The sequence below is a fragment of the Stigmatopora nigra genome, chromosome 13, assembly GCF_051989575.1.
Source record: "Stigmatopora nigra isolate UIUO_SnigA chromosome 13, RoL_Snig_1.1, whole genome shotgun sequence".
In the NCBI taxonomy this organism is placed as follows: Eukaryota; Metazoa; Chordata; class Actinopteri; order Syngnathiformes; family Syngnathidae; genus Stigmatopora; species Stigmatopora nigra.
Window position 1 is genome coordinate 3,514,463 of NC_135520.1, and position 19,660 is coordinate 3,534,122.

Genomic DNA, 19,660 nt, shown 5'->3' on the forward strand with positions numbered 1-19,660 from the left:
AAGGGATATATTCAATGCTTTCCCTTTCTATAAAAATATACAAATAATATTTGGGGTTGTTATATTACATTTGTATTATAATATGAATATTTATTAACTTTTTCTTGGAAACAACGAAAACTAGATAGAAAATAGATTTATGAGCCAATATATAAATTTTGACAAGTCTTCTTTAAAGTCCTACCTATAATGTTCCCAAGTTATCTTGGGAGTTTGTACGTGGGGGGAGAAATGACTTCATAGTCACAGACTGTTGCTTTAGATGGCTACACGTCTCAGCTGCTTTCACTGAGTTACTGGAGAAGTACATGGGAATGACACTGTGGGAGGATTCTGGCTATGTCGAGGACTTACCTCAGTTTGCCAAATCATACTAAATTTGATTACATTAGGGTTTCATCAATCATTAAATTGTAACTAGATTTTACGGTCATGCAAGTAATGGTTCCTTAATCATAACCTTGAAAATTTTGCACAAGAATAGTATATTATTGTTCATGTTTGGCTAACATTTTTCACATGAGAAGATAGAACATTAGGAACAGATAGTTTAAGACATTATTGATCACAATCCATACCTTTTGAGATGAGATGCTTTACTGTGAATCCTAAAGAGCTCCTTCACTTCACTAGAGGAGGAAACACAGCATGCCAAATGAGACCATAGACTTCCTGTGGTCATCAACATTTTATTTACATGATTTGACTTGAAACAATGCATGAAACCTTAAAAAGGGTGCTAGGATTTAGCGCCTTCCTCCTCATCCTCCTCTTGCATTTGCTGAATGAGCCGCTGTCGCTCGGCAGCTTGCCTCATTTTCATCATCACTACACTCTCGTAGTCACGTTCATTGGACAAGGAACCCTACAATATAAAAAATATAATATAAATTTGTCAAACAATGTCATTTTAACAAATGCCTAATTTTCTATTGACTTTGGATTCTAAAAACAGCATATAAAGGCACAGGTGTCAAACTCAAGGACTGCAAGCCAAATCCAATCCGTTTCATATTGTGTCAATGAAGTGATTTCATGTTTCTTGCTAAATTAAAATTTAGATCAAATTTCTGAACTACTTCATGAAAGATGTCAACTCCAAGAAAACATGCAAACTCCAATGAGATCCAACCAAACCTGTACATAAAACACAAAAGTAAAAACACTAGATAAAGATAAATAACTAAATATTTACGGTCTTTTCTTAATGGGAAATCAAAAAATCTAACAATACACATTAGCTCTCTATCCTCTTTCATAGAGAAAAAATATGCTTGCTAAGACCAGTTTTATCTTCGAATATTGAGATAGTTGTCAATTGGATACTCAATTATTCAATGCAATCTCCTAGTTGGTAAACAGAATGGTGATGGAAACCATAACTCCAATTTGGCCTGCCACAAACACCATTTTGACACCTGCCTATGATCTGATGAGATATTGTTGCAACTGGGAGCCACGATGTCTGTTTCTCAGTTTCGTGGCAACAACATCACGGGGCAACGCGTGATGATGCGAGACTGTCTCCGTATGTTTGTTTTCACAACCACTCTGCATTCTCTCATCTCCCTAACCATCGCCGTGACAGCAGGAAGGAAAGGGGGAACACACAAAAGAGCCTGGAGACAACGTGTGACAGGGTAATTCCGTTGCCGCGGGTCATTATACGTTCGGCCTGGCCTAAAAAAAAAAAAAACTCATCCCCGATTGCTAAGACAAAGGCACCAAGAAATTCTCCTTCCATTGAGAAGAAGGTCAGTGCCAGACAAAGGCAGGATTGTTCATCATTCACAGCAGATCCCCGCAAAGATGGGCACAACATATAACAGCGAACATGCAAGGATTGTGAAAGTGAGCATAATTGAGAATTTATTTTTAAGTTTTGGAGGCCAAGCGTCCTCGCAGAAAGCCGCCGTTTCATATGATTCGTAGCCAAAGTGTCTGGCGGGCCAAAGAAGTGTCTCTTTAACGAGACATTGTACTGCAAGAGAGATCAAGTGGGTCTGTGCGTGAAGGTCTGGGGGAGAGGTAAGAGTTTGTCAATGCGTTCGCTGGACCACGGCATCTGGAAAGTATCATGGGAACTCCGGCATCCATGTGCTGAGAGAATGAGGCTAAGTGTTGAGGAAGAGGAGTAGGTCGGTAAGGGGAAGTTCCCCCTTTAACCCCCCTCTTACTATGCGGCCCCTGGATTGAGGAAAGCTGCTATTATCATTCCAGCAATGTGAGCTCAAGCCCTGGTCTGACACGGAAACATGAAATATCACGCAATAGACTAAATAACCTTCGCATCCTCAAATGAAACAAGTTATCTGTTTCGAAATGCATGTTGCCCTTTGGCAAATCAGGTGAACTCCAACCTGCCCTCTAACGGCAAGCATAGGTAAGACTTTCATAATCAGGAGTCAGGTGTTTTCCGACCACGGTGAGCCATTTCTGGTAAGGATGAATGACGTTTCCTAGCCTATGGTGTTAATTAACCACATACATGTTTAGCCAGTGCATCACCCCATTAAAGCAACCCGTTCTGTGCACGTATAGGTCCACGTATGCGTTGGTACAATGCCGGCCGGGGCCTAGGGTACTAAGTCGGAGACCGCAAAAGACAAACAAGGGGGCCTGTGCAAAGTCAAGGGATGCAGGAGCGAGGCCACCGCAAAGGCAGGATGGCAGTAAAACACAAGGGCACATTAAAACAAGCTGAGGATTAGCCCGGTGACATCAGCGCATGGCCGGCCGGGCCGGGCCTCACTCAAAACAGCACGCATCAGCCTGGTAATGAAATCATGAATATCGCCAGTGTTGAGAGTCGGTAGAGTGTACACACAGACATTTGCGGTCTGACACTCTTTTGCAAACACAGCAGGTGGGCAGCTTGTACTGTAGGGGGACTACTTTGTGTCTGTCGCGCAGGTTGACAAATTAAATGGAAAGTCTTGTAATGACTAGTGACTGTTTTTAGTGACCCCTTTTCTGGTGAATCCAATTAACATTGTATTAATTGACTGCAGTAGATTGAGTCTTTCAAATGAGGGTCGTTTGTACTAAATGCATAACTCAGAAAATAAAAATGTGCTGAAATGTAGTTGCATTTCAGCAATTCAACTCAAAAGGTGAATTTAAATTATTTAATGAAGGAATAAAAAGTAATTTAGTGTATTTCTGAATTTGTGGTTATAAAAATATGAACATCTTAATCAGCATAGTCATGACGACAGCTTGAGATATGTAAATTTATGTATGGATGGTTTAATCTTGTATGTTGAAAATGCAATCTAACAACTTTTACTACATATTAAAATTATCTGGAAGTGATGTCTGTCCCACTAAGAACAATCTTGAAAGTTTCAAGAGAATGACTTTGCAGTCAAGTATTTCAGATTAGATATTTACAAGGTCATAGTGTCCTAATCTTAAAATCAGAGAGGTGGTTAGCTTGTATTTGATTAAGGATTACTCATTAAAATTTAGATGCATGTTTGAGAGCAAGTAAATGAATCAAACAGGCGAACATGGGAACTACATTTGATAAAAAAAGGTGAACTGATAAAGACAAAGGAAGTGGTGAATAATTACTCATCACTCATGAAAGTCGACAGACATAAAATCCCAAAGGTCTGGTCAATTACAATGTTTTTCTTAGTGAAGTACAAACACTACACAGAGCTTAAGGGCCAAACCAACTTCCTGTATTTAACTGTGTACATGCATGACTTGAAAGCATATGGTTCCCAAATTGATTTCCAGAACAAGGCTGCCTTTGATAAGGCGGCAAAAGCCAGCGATATTCTGCAGATGTGATCTTAGTGAATACATCCTGCAGACCGTTGAGTATGACGACAGTTTACACAGATATTTAAAATATTCTATCGTATTTGACTGCATTACATTACATTATCAATGTAGTAATGACAGTCTGCCAAAATACTTGAAATTTGACAGTCAGATGATGGGTTCCCATGTTATTCAGTTTTAAATGCCTGGAAAATTACATTTTTTTTGTTACATCGCCTATATAAAAAAACTATAAAAAAACACGTAGACAAGAAATATTTCTCAACATGAATGTTTGCCCTTTTTGTTACATCTTCTACAATGAATGAAAATCCTGAAAAGACACTATTTATGTATCTCATGCCCTCTAGTGTTAAAGATGAAATGCAAAAAAAGTGTATGCTGTACTTAAGATTCTTTTGTAGGCAATATTAATATTTTCATCATTTGCTACAGGGCCCACCGACCATAGTTTGGACATCTATTCTGCTTCTACCCAAACTCCAAAAACTACTAGCGTGTATTCAAGCCAGTGGATAAGAAGACTACTTCCATCATCGACATAACTAGCCGACAAATGTTGGCAACCCTAGATATACATTATCTTATTGGACAATAGTTTCCCCAAAGACATTACTGCAAGTGGAGAACAAGCGAGTACATTTAATCACTATTGCGTGCAGACTCCAGATTTTGCAACAATGTAAAAAATAAGAGGAGGGGGGTGCATATATGTGCACATGTGAATGCACATAGCACAGAGTTGCATGTGGTCACAGAACTGGATGGAATGGAGGCCTTTGGATTGAGCTGTTTGGAAACTGTTAAAGCAAAAGAAATAAACAGTGAAAAGAGAAATGACAACAGAGGTCTGAACTCCAAGTGCCCTGGCATTTGTCTGTATGATGGATGGGCTCAGTGATCCCCCCAAAAAAGAACGTTTTGGGGGTTTGGCTTCTTTAATATCCAAAAGTATATAGTAATAGCAGTAAGGTTTTGCCTTTTGAGGCTTGGGCTTTTGGGAAAAGGGCTTTGGTTTTAGTAGATTTCCCCTCTAAAGAAGAAGTGGTTAGAAAAGATGAAATGCAAGTTCAAAATAAATACACTAACTATTTACTCTTTGGTGCCATGTTCAAATAGGGAAGAATTGGTGAGACTCAATCGTGCAGCATTTTGTTGAACTTTCCTTTCTGATCTTGGCCATCCACATTTAAAAACAAAAACTAAAAGTGTAGACTTTGAAAAATTGGTATTGGTACATGAAGCATGAATTTATCATTTGTGAATGGGTGAATGATACCCCAGACAAAAAAACTGAGCATTCAAATGTCTTAAACAACAATTAATATCTATTCTAAAAATAAGATTCTGTTTCTGTAGTTACAGATGTTTACAAGACGCAAACACTTACTAATACTCAATTTCATTGTTGAGTAAATATTATGCTAATTTGATCTGCATGAGTAATTACATCTGCCATTCTGGCATCAAAATCCATAGCAAGAAAACAAAGGCCTTGAGGCCTATTGTTTATTAGATCAATAGGAAACATCACATTATCCATTTCCGTTGCACCTGCATGTTTAACATTAGAGAACAACAATAAAGCGCTGTATCTGGATTAACTTACATTTTGCAAATATGATGCTAATATGGTAGTAACCTCAGTCAGTGAACTGAATCAAAGAAGCAAAAAAAAAACATCTGTTAAAACAAAGAGTTACAGTAGCTGCCAATAAAAACGTAAAGGCCCTGTCGTCTTTTATCCTACAGTTTGTCATTCCTTCCTGTATTACGATTACATTCCATAGTCATGAAATGTGACGACTAGAACTGTTTCTATCTCTTGCGCTTATCGCCCTTGTGTAACCACTACCGCCTGCACGCACATGTCTGTGCGCGATATTGTGCTTTGATTACCCAGAGAAGCTGTTGGCTTCCAGTCAGGCAGAAGGGCCTGTAGAGTGCTATGAACTAAGGGGGCTTTAGACAAGCCAACCGCAGCCAGGAAATCATGAAATCAGCAAAGGAGATGGACAATGACATGGAGATTAGGGATATGTTAACCTCCTCTTCTGTGAAGCCAGCCTATTTGTTCACTGACCGTGACTTCCTGCATGTTACAAAGGCACACGCAGGCTAAAACACAACTTGTTGCGCGATTGAAATTCAACCGCCATCACCCATTCACTCAAAAATGCAATTACAAAGTGAGCAGTGGTTGTGCACGACAGTCTACTGGCGTATTTGTCAAGTAATCAGTTGATTTAACCCGCTCCCACCCATACGGGGTGCAACTGAGCGTCAGGATTGACGTTGACGTTGGTGACTAAACAACCATCTCGCTTTGAAAAGTTTAGGTGATATCATCTGATGGCACTCAACTGTGGGATGTAGTGGAATGTGACGCAAGAAATACCTTTTTCAACTCATGCTTCTAACGTCAACCTTTTACAGGTTTGGACTCTGACCTCACCTGGTTTATGGCTTGTGCAAAAAAGCTTAACAGATACACACTTGGAGAGAGCCACAGAGAACACAGGAGTTGACACAGACAAGACCTGGAAAGGACTGATGGCGAAAAAGGAAGACGGATAGCTAAACAATGTCTCTGAAGAAGACCGCGTTTTATCTCTCTCGGTTGAAGTCCCAAGGCTGCATAATGAAGTCTTCACTGCAACAGTTAAACAAGCCCCATCATGTCATGTTTGTCAGCGTTCAGGTACGAAGCACAGCCAAGTTTCATGACAGATTCGTGTGTGCAACCTTGGAATGTCCACCTTAAAAAGATTTGCTCTCGAACAAAGGTAAGGGAAAATCTATTTTTTTTTCTTTTTTCAGAGAAGCGTCAAATAATTGATTCTTTTATGTTAGTTCGTGCTTTCAAAGGCTAGATTCCTAATTATAAAAGTGTTTTGTTCATTTAAACCTGGCAATGTCATCCTTTTCCTGGTCAAATACTAGTCTGGGTCTCCTCCTTGGCCAAACTGACATGTTGGGATAGGAATGCTCTGTCAGTGTGCTCCAATCTCCTGCTGCTACTAAAGTACCGATAAAACCTTTACGGGCCAACAAAACCTGTTAGTTGTAGTGGCTTACAAATTTCCAAAATGAGTGTTTCAAGTCACGAACACAGCTCTAATGTGGGCAGAGCTATTTGGCAGAACATAAAATCACAGACCCTGACACAATTATCTAATCTACATGCTCGCATTGGCCAACTCACTTTGGTTTGACTTAAAACAATAATTAGAAGTCACGAAACGTGACAGCCTTCTCTTGTTCTTTTAATTCTTGATTTTTATTACACGTTACATTTTGGTTGTAACTGGCACACGTTTTTTTTTTTACATAGTCTCAGTCTGAATGATTCATGTAGATAATATTATTACAGTTATTATTACAGAAATAAACTGCCTCTACCCTTATGATTTCTACAAATATGTAGGATACTAAAATTGTATATGGTTAGGGTTAGAATTAAATTAAAATTCAGCCTAATTGACAGCGATATTGCCAAAAATTAAGGAAAAGTTCCCTATGTAAACTTCTAAAAATGTAGATTGGGGCTATTATGTCAGAAGAAAGAATTATTGGTACACTTAGCAATTTACAGTATATTAACAGTGATTGTTTTTTTTTTTTTTTTGCAGATGGGAATGACACGTCAGGCAAATTCCAAGCTTGATTGTTAAGCAAAAAGGACAACATCCAAAAAGGATTGGCTAACTTTGGAAATCACCTCAATACGGGACATAGAACTTTAGTTGCCAAGATGCCACTGAGAACATCCTTGCACAGAAAGCCAACCTCTGGCCGTTGGTCAAGCAGACACTCAAAACGCCGAGAGGTTCTCTCTGTCAACATGATCAGTCTACCGCTGGCTGATTTCCGCCACGTTTCCCATATCGGAAATAACGGCCAAATGGACAGTTTCGGAGACCTTTCTTTCCTAAAAATGGGCCACAACTTACTTCTACAGAGCTCTCAAAGTGAGCAAAATCTCTTTTTAGCCTGCGCTCCACCACCAAAGCCCCCTCGTCTAAATGTGGAGGCAGAAGGTTCCGAAAGCCCAGACTGGCCTGCGGAACACCAGGACAATGGCAGCCAGAAAAGAAAGAAATGCAGCTCTATGCCGCTGCTGGACAGCGAGGAATGCGAGACGGAATTAGTGGACGAGCATAAAAGAGGAAACAACATTGCAACCAATCACTTCTCCACCGCCGGATGGGATGACCAAAGTGCAGACAGCATTGGAGACAAAATTGAAATACAACAAAACGAAGAAGACAATGGCTTTTCTTTTAGCCTCGACCTGGGTCCTTCCATTTTAGACGATGTACTGCAAGTGATGGACAGACTTCAACATTGAAGGAACTATCTTCCAATAGCCGCAAGGACAAAAGAAGCATGCATCATCCCCCCCTTTAATTGTCGTAAAATAAGAGCCTGCCTTTTCTAGGAAAATGCAAGTTAAGAACCAAGATTTAGACAAGAGTTTAAAGAAATTGCCAGCCTTTGTTCTCCATTGTAGTTAGGAATCATGTCGAGTAATTTATTTTAAAAAATATATATATATAAAACCTGAAGTATCATGTGAAAAATCCCCTTTTATGGAACTAAAATTGAAGTTAAATTTTAAGTTGTACCCTTTTCCAACTCTTTTCTTATAGCTGTTCTATCCCAAACCACTATGTTACTATGTTCAACACATAAAGGCAGTTAAGTAGTGTGGTATTAAGGCAAAAAAAGGAAAAATCTGGAGCTCAAGGTCTTGGAGCTGTGATGTCTTGGCAGACTTGCCAATCTCTTGTGTGCAAAGAGTAATTTCTCCTATGCACGCATTTCAGATGGCCCCAATGAAAGGTCAAGGTACCCCTCTTTCTCTTTAAAAGCAATGTATTGAAACCAAAGAGTTGGCGTTGCCAATGGTAACAGGTTTCACTGTATCCCAATCCAGGCTACAAGTCCAAGACCTTAAAAGACAATCTCAGCCACTCCATTGAATAAAACACAAGAAAGAAATCCTTAAATGCTGAACTGATATTTCACGTAGAGTATTTGCATCTCTTACATTTGTGAGCGTCTTTTTTATGAGGTTTTAAACACAAGTTTCTGACCAAACAAACCTCGGACATGAAAAATAAATGTTGTATATCACACAGACTTTCCCACAAGAAACTGAACTGGCGTGTATGGAATGAAGAAGACAAGATTCATCTGCAGTCAGTCAAAAAGACAGCAAAACCAGTTGTTGGGTGAAAACCACATTGGACCCAAGTGCAACATGGGTCATGTACCAACCACAAGCCTCCCGCTGCTAGGAAATCCACTAGGAATTCTGTGTGTACCCAACGGAAATAACAATTCTGTGGGAATCTATGTGCTATATTTGTTTGAATCACTCCTATTTTAAACTTAGTTGTCATTGTTCCTGACAAATTGTGAAATACCAGCATAAAAAACAAAACATTTATATTTTGGAGAAGTAAAAATATGTATACTTAACATTCCAAGACTGGTGGTTTTGTGACTCTTATTACTCATGGCTTTACTCAAGACAGTTTCCTTTGAGGAACAGACAATATATCTTCAAAGAGAAGAAACTGGTAAGAGATTTAAGTAAGAAAAACTATATAAAATTGATGTAACCTGAAGAAGCCTCATTGCAACTACACAAAGCGGGTAATAATCCTAAAAATTGGAGTAGAAAATTACATTGGGATTGAATAAGGTACTGCTGGAAGACCAAACAAAGGAAATTACTATGTAATGATGTTTAATAAATGAGGGCTTTAATCAAAAAGAAGATTCTCATGGTAAAAAAAAACCTTGACTCCATAAAGTATTGCTTAAATGGACAAAGCAACTATAATAAGTCCCTGTATTTTATATAAGATCATATTTGTTGTGGTAAAATGTGAATAATCCTACAAACTGCAGCTCAAACATTTGATTTGAGGGAGATATTTAAAATCCTGTGATATCGCCTGCAAAGCACAAATCTCAATCACATCTGGTATTGCTTTCCTCTGTCTAAAAAAATCCAAACTTGCTGTCACACAGAATACCAAAAGTACTGTCATCTCTTCAAGTGTAGCTCTTGTGAATCATGAATTTTGTCAAGCACTAACTAAATATTGATAATATCGTGTCAGCAAATGAGAAACGTGTCCTTCTAATGTACTTACGTCTTCTAGGACAATCTGATGCTACTACTGAAATATATTGTCTCACACACATACCGTCATCTTGTAAAATTGATATAATTTATGCTGTCTGTCAAGTCTTGTCAGGATATTTTGATTGTTCTATTTCTGCCAACCAAGTAAAATTAGTTTGGCCAAATTAGGGTTGGATTGGATTGACAGTTTTTTTAAAACCTGATTTTCAGGTTGGCCATTGCAGTACTCAGATATCATAAATTTAGACACCCCTAAATTCAAGGTTTCAGGCAACAAAACAGTATATAATAACATTTGGAATAAAAAGTCTGTCCTTACAAGAGCTTCTTTTTGTGCATTTGCAGCTGGCTGATGAGAAGAGGTGATAGTGGGATAAATAACAGGAGGGGGGATCTAATTGTTTGATTTCAGATAATATCAAGTGAGATGGGTCCTCTAAGGGTTTTGGCAAGTGACCTTAAACCAGATGTAGATCAACATTATGTCATGTGGGGCCTCCTTGTGGAGAGAATACTTTCCAGAGAAAGCTAATTTGAAAATCCCCCTAACAACTGCATTGTTTTGAGTCTCGGGTCCAGAGTTACATCTATGAAGTAATCAGCTCGGGGTATCAGTTAAGCTAACTAGGTTACTGTAATAACATTTTCAAAAGATTAGTGTGACAATTCCCAGTGTGCAACCTTGGTCATTCTCCCATCGGAAGAAGGCTTGATTGAGTAAAAGTGATTTTATTAACTCGGAGAGCTCGATAGTTGGGTAATTGAAGTTTTTGAGTATTTATTTGAGTGTATTCCAGTGGAAAAATCTCTGAAATAATGTGATTAAAAAGATAAACGATTTAAAACATGATTGGCAATAGGCATCAGAAATTTGGGAGGTCACAGTATAATGAGATCAAGCTTTCCCATCATCTTATAATATTTATAGTATCGTGTTATTAATATTGTGGTGATTGTAAATGGTGAGATTGAAATAAATAGATTGCTATAAGGTCTATAACAAAATTATATATTGAAGCTTGTGTACACCAGGAAAAGTGAGTAAAATGTCAATAGGTGTAGGTTAATGAAATTTGGTACCTGTGCAGGCATGAATTGAGATGCAGGATCAACTTCAGGCTGGCCTTCTAACCAAAGGATCTTCAATGGATTTTCACTCCGGCCACTTTCATTCTTTACTGCCAGTTCCTAAATATACACCATTAATTAGTTGTGTCGGTGCCATATATTAGAATTTAACATAAAAAATAAACCCTGAAAGAGCATTTAAAGATGTTGCTACATCATTATCAACAACTCATAGTGGACATTTGAAATGCCAAAATAATTATATATATTTTACATAGTGAATATTTTCATAATGTGTAGTATATGTAGCGAGGTGCAGGTGGTAGGTGTAGTTTGGATAGGACTACTGTAAAGTATTTGAGTGTTTTGGTTAAAAATATATATATGGAGAGAGAGTACCTTCATTTCAATGAGCTGGGATTTAATGGGAGGGAAAAGGTAAGATTTGTGATACTACAATGTACATGTAAAACGTGTCAGATGAAACTTACAGCTGCTTTTACAGTTGCAAATTCAACAACTGCACTTCCTTGCTTCTTTGTTGAGACGATCACATTAGAAACATCTCCATACTAGACGTGAAAAAGAAAATGTGAAAATAGATCATCAGTAGTTCATTTTTGAAAACAGAAATACATACAAACATAACAAGATGTTACATGGAACTAAACTGTGAAGACAATTAGTATATAAAACGTCATACTTATAGTGAAGCTGTGCTTGAACAATATTAATTGTATTATTATTATTCAATTTGACTAATTCTATCAGATTGAAACTTGGTCATGGCGCATTAATTCTTACTAAAGAAAACGCAGACCCATTTCATAAGCGACTCAAAAAAGGCTCTCAAATAATATTCATAAATTCCCGTGCGGTAAAGTAAAAAAATCCGAACATCACACCCCATCCACAAGTGAAAAAGAAACAATAAAGTCCTAATAACCTTCACGCCAGAAGAACATTCCAGACTTGTTTTCCCACACAGCAGTGGCTATTTCTCTCACTCATAACATTAACTGTCACTCATTACAGCTTGCCATTTCAAACAAAAGTTGTTGTTCGTTCTTCTCTCTGCTATTTTTTCCACAAAAGGCAACAACCTGATTTTCCACGGTCTTAACCTTGACACAACCATCCCACCTAAGTTCATCATCAGTTGCCCTATCCTCAGGCTTGTCTTTGCCCAGCAATGGCTCGTGTAAAGTGGAGCATGCGTTGCATGAGAAGAGCACATTTCCTCAGCAGTGGTTAATCACCTGGTAAGAGGGGCACGAACCATGGCGTGCATGCTTTAAAAAGGGACACTGCAGCCTTGCCCTCAGCACTTTTCACTACAACAAAAGTTAATGGGCCTTGTTTAAAAGAAATGAGTGAAAAAAAACGACCGACAATGCTAAAGTCATGCAGTACTCAAAAGTGTGCATATCAGAATTTGTTTGTTTCCTACAATAGTTTTAATGAGTAGTGTTGAGTATTTTTTTAAGTTTGTAATCTATGGTTAATGTCATTTAAAAATCTTGCACAGAACACACTTTTTATGCATTAAAATGAGCAAAATTGTGTGATCCTTTTTTTCAACCACTTTCTTTACCTGCAACTTGTTATATGTGTCAATACCTTTTGTAAAAGTTTGAGAATGAACTCTTGAGAGTAGCCACCATTTGTCACATCATCCTTTTTACACTTCCATTTTAACTGAAAAGAGAGAAAAAACAGGAAAAAAGTTGTTGATTAATGATCATTTATGTCCACAATATTATACCTCAAGTCATGTTCGGTAAGACATCTTTATCCATCATAAATTCCAACCCTCTAACATGACATTTTACAAATGACTGGCTTTGTAAATGAGTAGCTTCCACCAAAAAAAACTTACAAATATTCATATTCATAAATATTCATAAATTCCCCATGCGATCTTGCACAATCACAGCATTACTACGGCCCAGCAAATATCACCAAAATAAATCTGTATTATTAATGGCAAGCACAGAGTCTTGATTTGGGTCCAGTTCTCTGCTCGCTTGTCCAAAAAGAGGCTGAATTTCTGGGAACACGAATGTTTACGCAGTGTCTTTTACCCACAATAATGGTGAAAATGAAATGTTAAGTATTCGCTTGATCTGACGTCTAAAAAAATGTAAAAAATCATACTGAATTGCAAAACATCTTACCAAAAGGGAATAAGAAAAGAAATGATATTTCAAAGTGCTGTCAAAAGACGCCAATTTGGTGAAAGGAATTTTGAACTTGACCATAAATAAAACATTGACTTTCAAAGACAAAGTGAAATATAATCACTAATTCTTCACGTCTTACGTTTGTTGCTTTAACGCAGCAGAAAAATGTACAACAATTCCCTTCTGCACTGGACGGCTATCAAATTTGAAAACCAGATTTAATCTCTTAAAAACATCATTTTACATCCCCTGTGTCTATTAATATTCCAGGCCAATAATTCATAACATATGGTTTGGAAAACCTGATAAAAAAAGCTACTAGTATAAACATAAATCTCAATTTTCCTCGAGATTTGTGTATAATGCGCACCTTTGCTTCAGTTTTTAAAATTTTGCGTAAAAATATACCGTACCTTCAATTTAGGGGTGACTTTGCTCCTGGAACAATTTGAACCTGGAAAAGAAAAGCACAGAGAATTACATTCAAGAAGTTTAAAGATTAAGAACGAAAATATTTTATGGAGGAAACCCTTAGGCAAATGGTTAGCCATTTTGGATGTCACATGGTAAATGCCACACACTTGTGATCAGACTTTGGGGGGCCTAACTGCGTGCAAGTTAAAGATGTGATGACTACACATAAGTGCCTAACCACAAAATGTATTAGATTTTATTTTTTTCATCCAACAAGCTGCTCAGAAATAAGAGTTGTCTAATTTAAGATGTTATTACAGGCAACAACAAAAAAAGATTACATACAAACATGTGTAGTTATTGTTTTTGTGTGACTAATACTAAGAGAATCCTGTACAATAATTCAATTCAATAATGAATTGTAGCAGTTTAGTTGGCAGATATAAAACCGAGATTATGACGCGGGCCACAACAAAAATGAGTTTGATACCCTTGATCTGGACGTCTTAACACAAAAACAAGCAAAAAGGGATTTGGATGTAAATTGAAAATGGAAGTTACTTGGGTGACTGTAGTCTCCAATGTTCTGCTGTTCTTCTCTCTCTCTTTGAATCTGTTCTCTGATGAGCTTCTGTTCTTCCTCAAGTTGTCTAGATCCCTCCTCCCTCAAACGAATAATCTGATGGAAAAGGATATTTAATACAGAGATGTAACAATTCAGAGGGCTATGGGGGGAAAAAAAATCTTGGATTTTTATTTAGCGACAATAAATCATTGTCAGTATCATATTTGGTTAAAGATTTAAAAAAACAATATCCAATTCCAGAAGATTTAAGTTTTTCATGATGGAAAGAGAATATATGCACTCCCAAAAGGAAAAAAAATAATGTTTTGGACATGATGTCTCAATACTAGCTTTCCAAGTTGAAATACTAGATTTGATGTGTAATACTGTCAATGAAAGTGAATGAGTTAAGAGCCCAGAGCCATAGTTTGGAAACCCCCAATACATCAGGCCTGGTAACTAGTTGTTGTCTTACTTCTTCCTCAAGTGTTCTTGTTATCTGCACTTCATCTTGCGTCTGAGCTTCTGCTCTTCGTTCCCTTTCCTCAAGGTCTGCAAATCATAGAAATTGCGATAAATGACTCCTATTTGAGACATTGTGTGGTTCTGTCTAAATAACATTGATACCACAAAAGAAAAAAATAAGTGATGAAATAAAGCATGGGCTATTTGGAAATTGCAATTCATACCGGGAACCTACCAAGCTTAATCTTCTTCCTCTTCGCATCAAGTTTGTTGTTTCGTTCTTCTGCTCGTTTTTTGGCAGCACAAACTTGATCATAAGCAGCCTGAAAAATACCACAATAGTAAATGCCAGATAAATAATAATCTGTGAGGATACATATCACTCAGTGGAGCTCACCTTGGCAGCAGCATCAGTCAGCACCTCCAAAGCTTGAGACAACTGATGGAAAAGCTCCGCTAAAACAATACAAAGAACAGTTATAAAACTACAAACTGAAACACAAGCCCACAAGATCTGTTTTTTCAATAAAACAAAACATCTCAATTTGTAATTCTTATACATAAGCCTTATAGACGTGTCTAATTTTCTATGCACGTCAGAATATCTACGGACGAGCCCCATGATTTCCATTAGCGCGCCTAAAAAGGGCCAATGCCGCAATCATTACAACCACACACACAAAAATAGACCACAAGTGCTCCCTATCATGCAACACTAGTCCACAACACTACCCAGACTTAATTCTTCTCTTATGGGATGTCTAACAACACAGTATGGTAATCCCAATGGGAATTGGTACATATAAATTAACAGAAGTCTCCGGGGACAATATATGTCCAGAAAAGGTCATGTTACCTAAACAAAAATAGCTCCAGGCTGCAATAAAATCCAACTTTTCATGCCTATATGGCATCTCAAACTTTCACATTGGGGTTGAAGGAGTGATGGGGGGCTACATGGATGACCTCCAACTGAAAAATAATCCCCCTTTAACTCACCTCACTAATGCATGCAACCTTCCCCAAGAGAGGTGGCGTATAGCTCCGGTCTCGTGCGATTGGGGCAAAGTCTATTCATGTGTGGGTTGATGTTTTTTGAGGCCCTCCAAACCGCTTCTTTTCCATTTCTGGGAAACCGACCCCCCGCTTTTACATTATGCCTCTCGAGCCCCAACCCCAGCAATTGCTCTTATTTTTTTTCTCTTGCATGACATAAGCAGGGAATCGTCTGAGCCATCCAAAAACTACATAAACCCTATTTGAAACATTGGTTAGTCACTTTTTTCCAAGGTGTCTTTTTTTGACAAAATAAAGGTATAAAGAGATTTCCTTGTGTGATTATGCCTTTGCTGGTTTGTAATGGACTGCCAGATGATTTAAGAGAATAAACTAGGGGGTTTTATTTGAACCTTTTTGGATATTTTTTCAAGCATATTTTTCAATATCCTATTTTGATAATGGAATAGTTTAATTAGTCTAGTTGGGGAGCACAAAAATATTGACTTACCTGCTTTTGGGTTGTCGGGGTTCTTGTCTGGATGGCATTTTAGTGCTTTCTTTCGATATGCTTTTTTGATCTGAAAGAAGAGAAGAAGGTCTTCAAGTTCTTTATTTTGAATATTCTTCACAGTGGAATAGGTTACAAAGAATAATTTGGAATATGTTTTTGGCAAAAACTCAATACAATCTTTCAGGATGCTGTCTTGTTTCAAATTAAAATCAAGGACTGTATTTTTTGGATGTATTTAACTCCTGAGCTGTTTTATTTCCTCCTGACAAATTAATAGACCGAAACCGCTGAAGAGCATACTAAGGTCAACTACCCACAAATTCTAGCCCAGTGCCCAGTTTTCATTGGCCCACAGCAAATAATGAAAATATAATTGAAAACTGGCCCGCACAAGAAGCTTAAATACAACTTACATTGCACTTCTCAGCTTTAACATTAGATAGAGCTTATTTTTTATCATTTTGACTTCATGAGCTACTAATTCTGTCTTTTCATTCAATTTTTTTTACATACAGTCCAAACAAATAACTAGTTTATGGAGAGACCAATCATCAATAGGGAGCCTTTCGTCTTGATGCTTGGCAAACACTTTGAATAGTGCCGAATTGACACGCAAAGCTGGGGAATACAAATGCTTATTGTTGTTCTAAGCCTACCTCCCCATAAGTTCTCTTTCTTACTGTAACTGTACTTTAGGACTAACTGTTCAGTGTTTTTGAATAAAGGCAGAAACATCAGCATTTCAATTGAAACACACAAAGTGGATGTGACGATTTGGACGACTCAAGGCTGGTTTGCAAACACCATCAAACACACATTCAGGATGACTGGCGTTCTAAAAAGATGATTCACTTAGTTCCTGTAGGAAGGAAACAGCAGGGCTTTCATGTAACATTAAAATGTGGAGGACAAGGAGGAAGTGTGAGTCAACGTATAATCACCACCAAGACGAGACATGACTTCAGTCCATTTATTTACTATGTTTTTCGGGCTATATGTCGCACCAGGCAAATTATGCACAATACACAGTCATACCTCTACTTACAAATGTCTCTAGGTACCAAGTTCTCAGGGTACAAAAGCTTTAGAAGTTACCAAATATACCCCAAAAAATAAATGCATTTCCTTATCCGTTATTTTATTTAGAAAATATTGTCACGGATGCATTGGTTAGGGTTAGGGTTTGATGTACAGTTATAAGCCCATTCATGTAGCTTGTAAAATATGATTATTAAAATCTCCCATTCATTCCCGACATTCTTAGCAAACGACTAAAACTTGTGCCTCACTACCATCTAGTGGCCATTTAGAAGAACAACAACGACATGCCATACCGTTTCAAACTGTCTTAAAAATCTTTGTTCTTTCTGAATAACTCATTTCATTTATTTAGGTTCGTGTCTATTTAGTCTGATCCTGTCTGCCTGAGTGGAGTTTGCATAATCCTGCGATACAATAGTGTAATAGTAATTCTTTGTTCAAGTTTCTACACTAAGTGTACTCCTGTTTGATTTTGAGGAATCAGGCATAGATTTGGAGATCCTTGATTTTAGTCATGTAAGATGCAATAAGGAGTGTAGTTTTTCATTCTTCGCACCTAATTCTCCACTCTGATTAGCAAACAAACAATGATATTTGATGGCTCACGTGTTTGTCGGTTTGTTAGCTTTCAGTACATACCTCCTTGGCTGTAGCAGTGTTTGTAATTTCAAGCAACCCATAGAGATCCAGCTGCAAGATATCCTTCGCCTTCCCAGACATTTTGCAGATATTAGTTTACCTAATAATGCAATAAAAAACAAATCATCAAACGTTGCAAAAACGACGACAAATTGGAATAATTTTGCTGTGGTTGGCGCTTCTTAGTGGCGTCACTGATCCGCAAAGCACTTTGGGGAATGAGTTTTTTTCTTGCGTACTATTAAACTACAGACTACTTTCTGTCTATTGGTGTGTTTATTTGCTTTTTGCCCACATAAACCCAGGACGTAACGTTTTTTTTTTTACCTAGTAATATTAAGTTTGATAAGGATGTGTTATGGGGAAAGCACTTGATTCGGTGTAAGAGACACTTGGATATTTTTATAAAGTGAGCAACATGTATATTTTCACTGCAGTATATTAACAATGATATAAACATTCCAATCGATTGTGTCAAAACGGCGCAGAAGATACATTACATAATCTTCTGCATTATTGGAATCGTTACCTGATTGCCCTCTAGTGGACAAAATCTAAAGTGACAAGAGTGTAAATGAGCACCAAGAAGAACAATGAATGGATAATTTCAGTGATTTAAGAAGCCAATTGCTACATTTAAAGAGAGTACCTGTTTTATCATATGTGGCTAGAATTAGGATTCCTTTTTCTCATTGACCAAGAATCACAAGAAAACTGAAATAAAAAGAATAGCAGTTCCAATGATCAGTGCAGTGGTGTTATTGAATGCCGGTTGACTATGGGGAATGCCATTGCTGATTTAGACTGGGATATAAAAAAAAAGGATATAAAATAAGGGCAATGATAAATTGTTTCCAAATACTCTCCTTCTAGCCAATGTAATCCATTATTGCAACATTTCCTGCACAAGCTGGATGCATCCTGATATGAATCAGCAAACAAGCATGACCTCAAGTAAGAGGACCACTTCTCTTTAGAAAGCTACTTAGCAATAAAAGGTCACGCAATCAACCACCAAAGGAAAATCTCCCACACGGCCTATTATCACTGAGACAACCAACACCCACAGTGCAAATTCTTCTGGCATTTTCGTCAATCTAATTTTCACCACAGTGCAAATTCACTGGAAGACACTGTTAAGACATTCCCTAATATACATAACAGTTGTGTTTGCAGATGGGTTATAAAACAATGTTATAACCAGAATGACTGCAATTGTTCATTTGTATACGCTTATGGTCGATCATCAGATTCAAATAATGGTGTCCTTGTTCCTCTAGATGAGCAAATACACATTGTGATAACACATCAGGCCTCAGCTACACACAATAGGACAGTGACTTTCCTTGTTAGAGTTTAATTTGAAATATCTTCTATATATTGATTCCACTATTGACGGTTTGACTTGGACTGACTGACTAATTGATGGATTGATTCATACATTGATTGACTGACTGACTGGTTGATAGATTGATTGATTAAACAGTCAAATAGTCTATCCGAGTTTGGCTCTCGCTGCTGGGATGGGACAGACACTAGAGACTTCTGTGTGTGTGTCAGGTTGGTTGCATGCAGCTTCAAAAACCGCAGTAAAATAGACTGGTCCCATCTGGGTGGGTTAGGGCAGGAAACCACTCCAATACCTTCAAAATAAGAATGCAACAGTCAAATGGCATAGAAAATCAAACTTCATTCCTGCAGTTTTTTTACAAGTAACACAAAAAAATGAGAAAAACACAGATTTGCAGGATAGTGGAAACCAGGGGTGTCCAAATTACGACCTGTGAAACAACTGCACCTAATTTGGGACTTATTTG

General features: G+C 37.6%; 3 protein-coding genes across 4 annotated transcripts in view; 1 reads left to right on the top strand and 2 right to left on the bottom strand.

Annotated features, from left to right (window-relative positions):
• Positions 1-593, bottom strand: part of bmf1 (BCL2 modifying factor 1) — a 56,829-nt gene extending 56,236 nt beyond the window's left edge. The window contains exon 1 of the mRNA XM_077730913.1: positions 579-593. The gene's annotated coding sequence lies outside the window, so the exon portion shown is untranslated. The remainder of the gene's footprint in view (positions 1-578) is intronic.
• On the bottom strand, positions 260-18,034 carry dnajc17 (DnaJ (Hsp40) homolog, subfamily C, member 17). 2 transcript variants are annotated; one of them, XM_077730909.1, is made up of 12 exons: positions 17,844-18,034; positions 16,161-16,230; positions 15,051-15,109; positions 14,889-14,976; positions 14,664-14,740; positions 14,185-14,302; positions 13,623-13,663; positions 12,647-12,724; positions 11,518-11,598; positions 11,039-11,146; positions 727-865; positions 260-629 (listed from the first exon to the last, which is right to left on the bottom strand). In XM_077730909.1, exons 1-11 carry the CDS (start codon positions 17,922-17,924, stop codon positions 740-742), a joined length of 927 nt encoding a protein of 308 aa, XP_077587035.1. In that variant the 5' UTR covers positions 17,925-18,034; the 3' UTR covers positions 260-629; positions 727-739. The 2 variants fall into 2 exon arrangements, with proteins under 2 accessions (XP_077587035.1, XP_077587036.1); XM_077730910.1 differs by lacking the exon at positions 260-629 and having other exon boundaries at positions 675-865.
• On the top strand, positions 6,004-8,422 carry LOC144206134 (cdc42 effector protein 2). Its single transcript, XM_077730912.1, has 2 exons — positions 6,004-6,581; positions 7,428-8,422. Exon 2 carries the CDS (start codon positions 7,550-7,552, stop codon positions 8,144-8,146), a length of 597 nt encoding a protein of 198 aa, XP_077587038.1. The 5' UTR covers positions 6,004-6,581; positions 7,428-7,549; the 3' UTR covers positions 8,147-8,422.
• Positions 18,035-19,660: the final 1,626 nt, after the last annotated feature.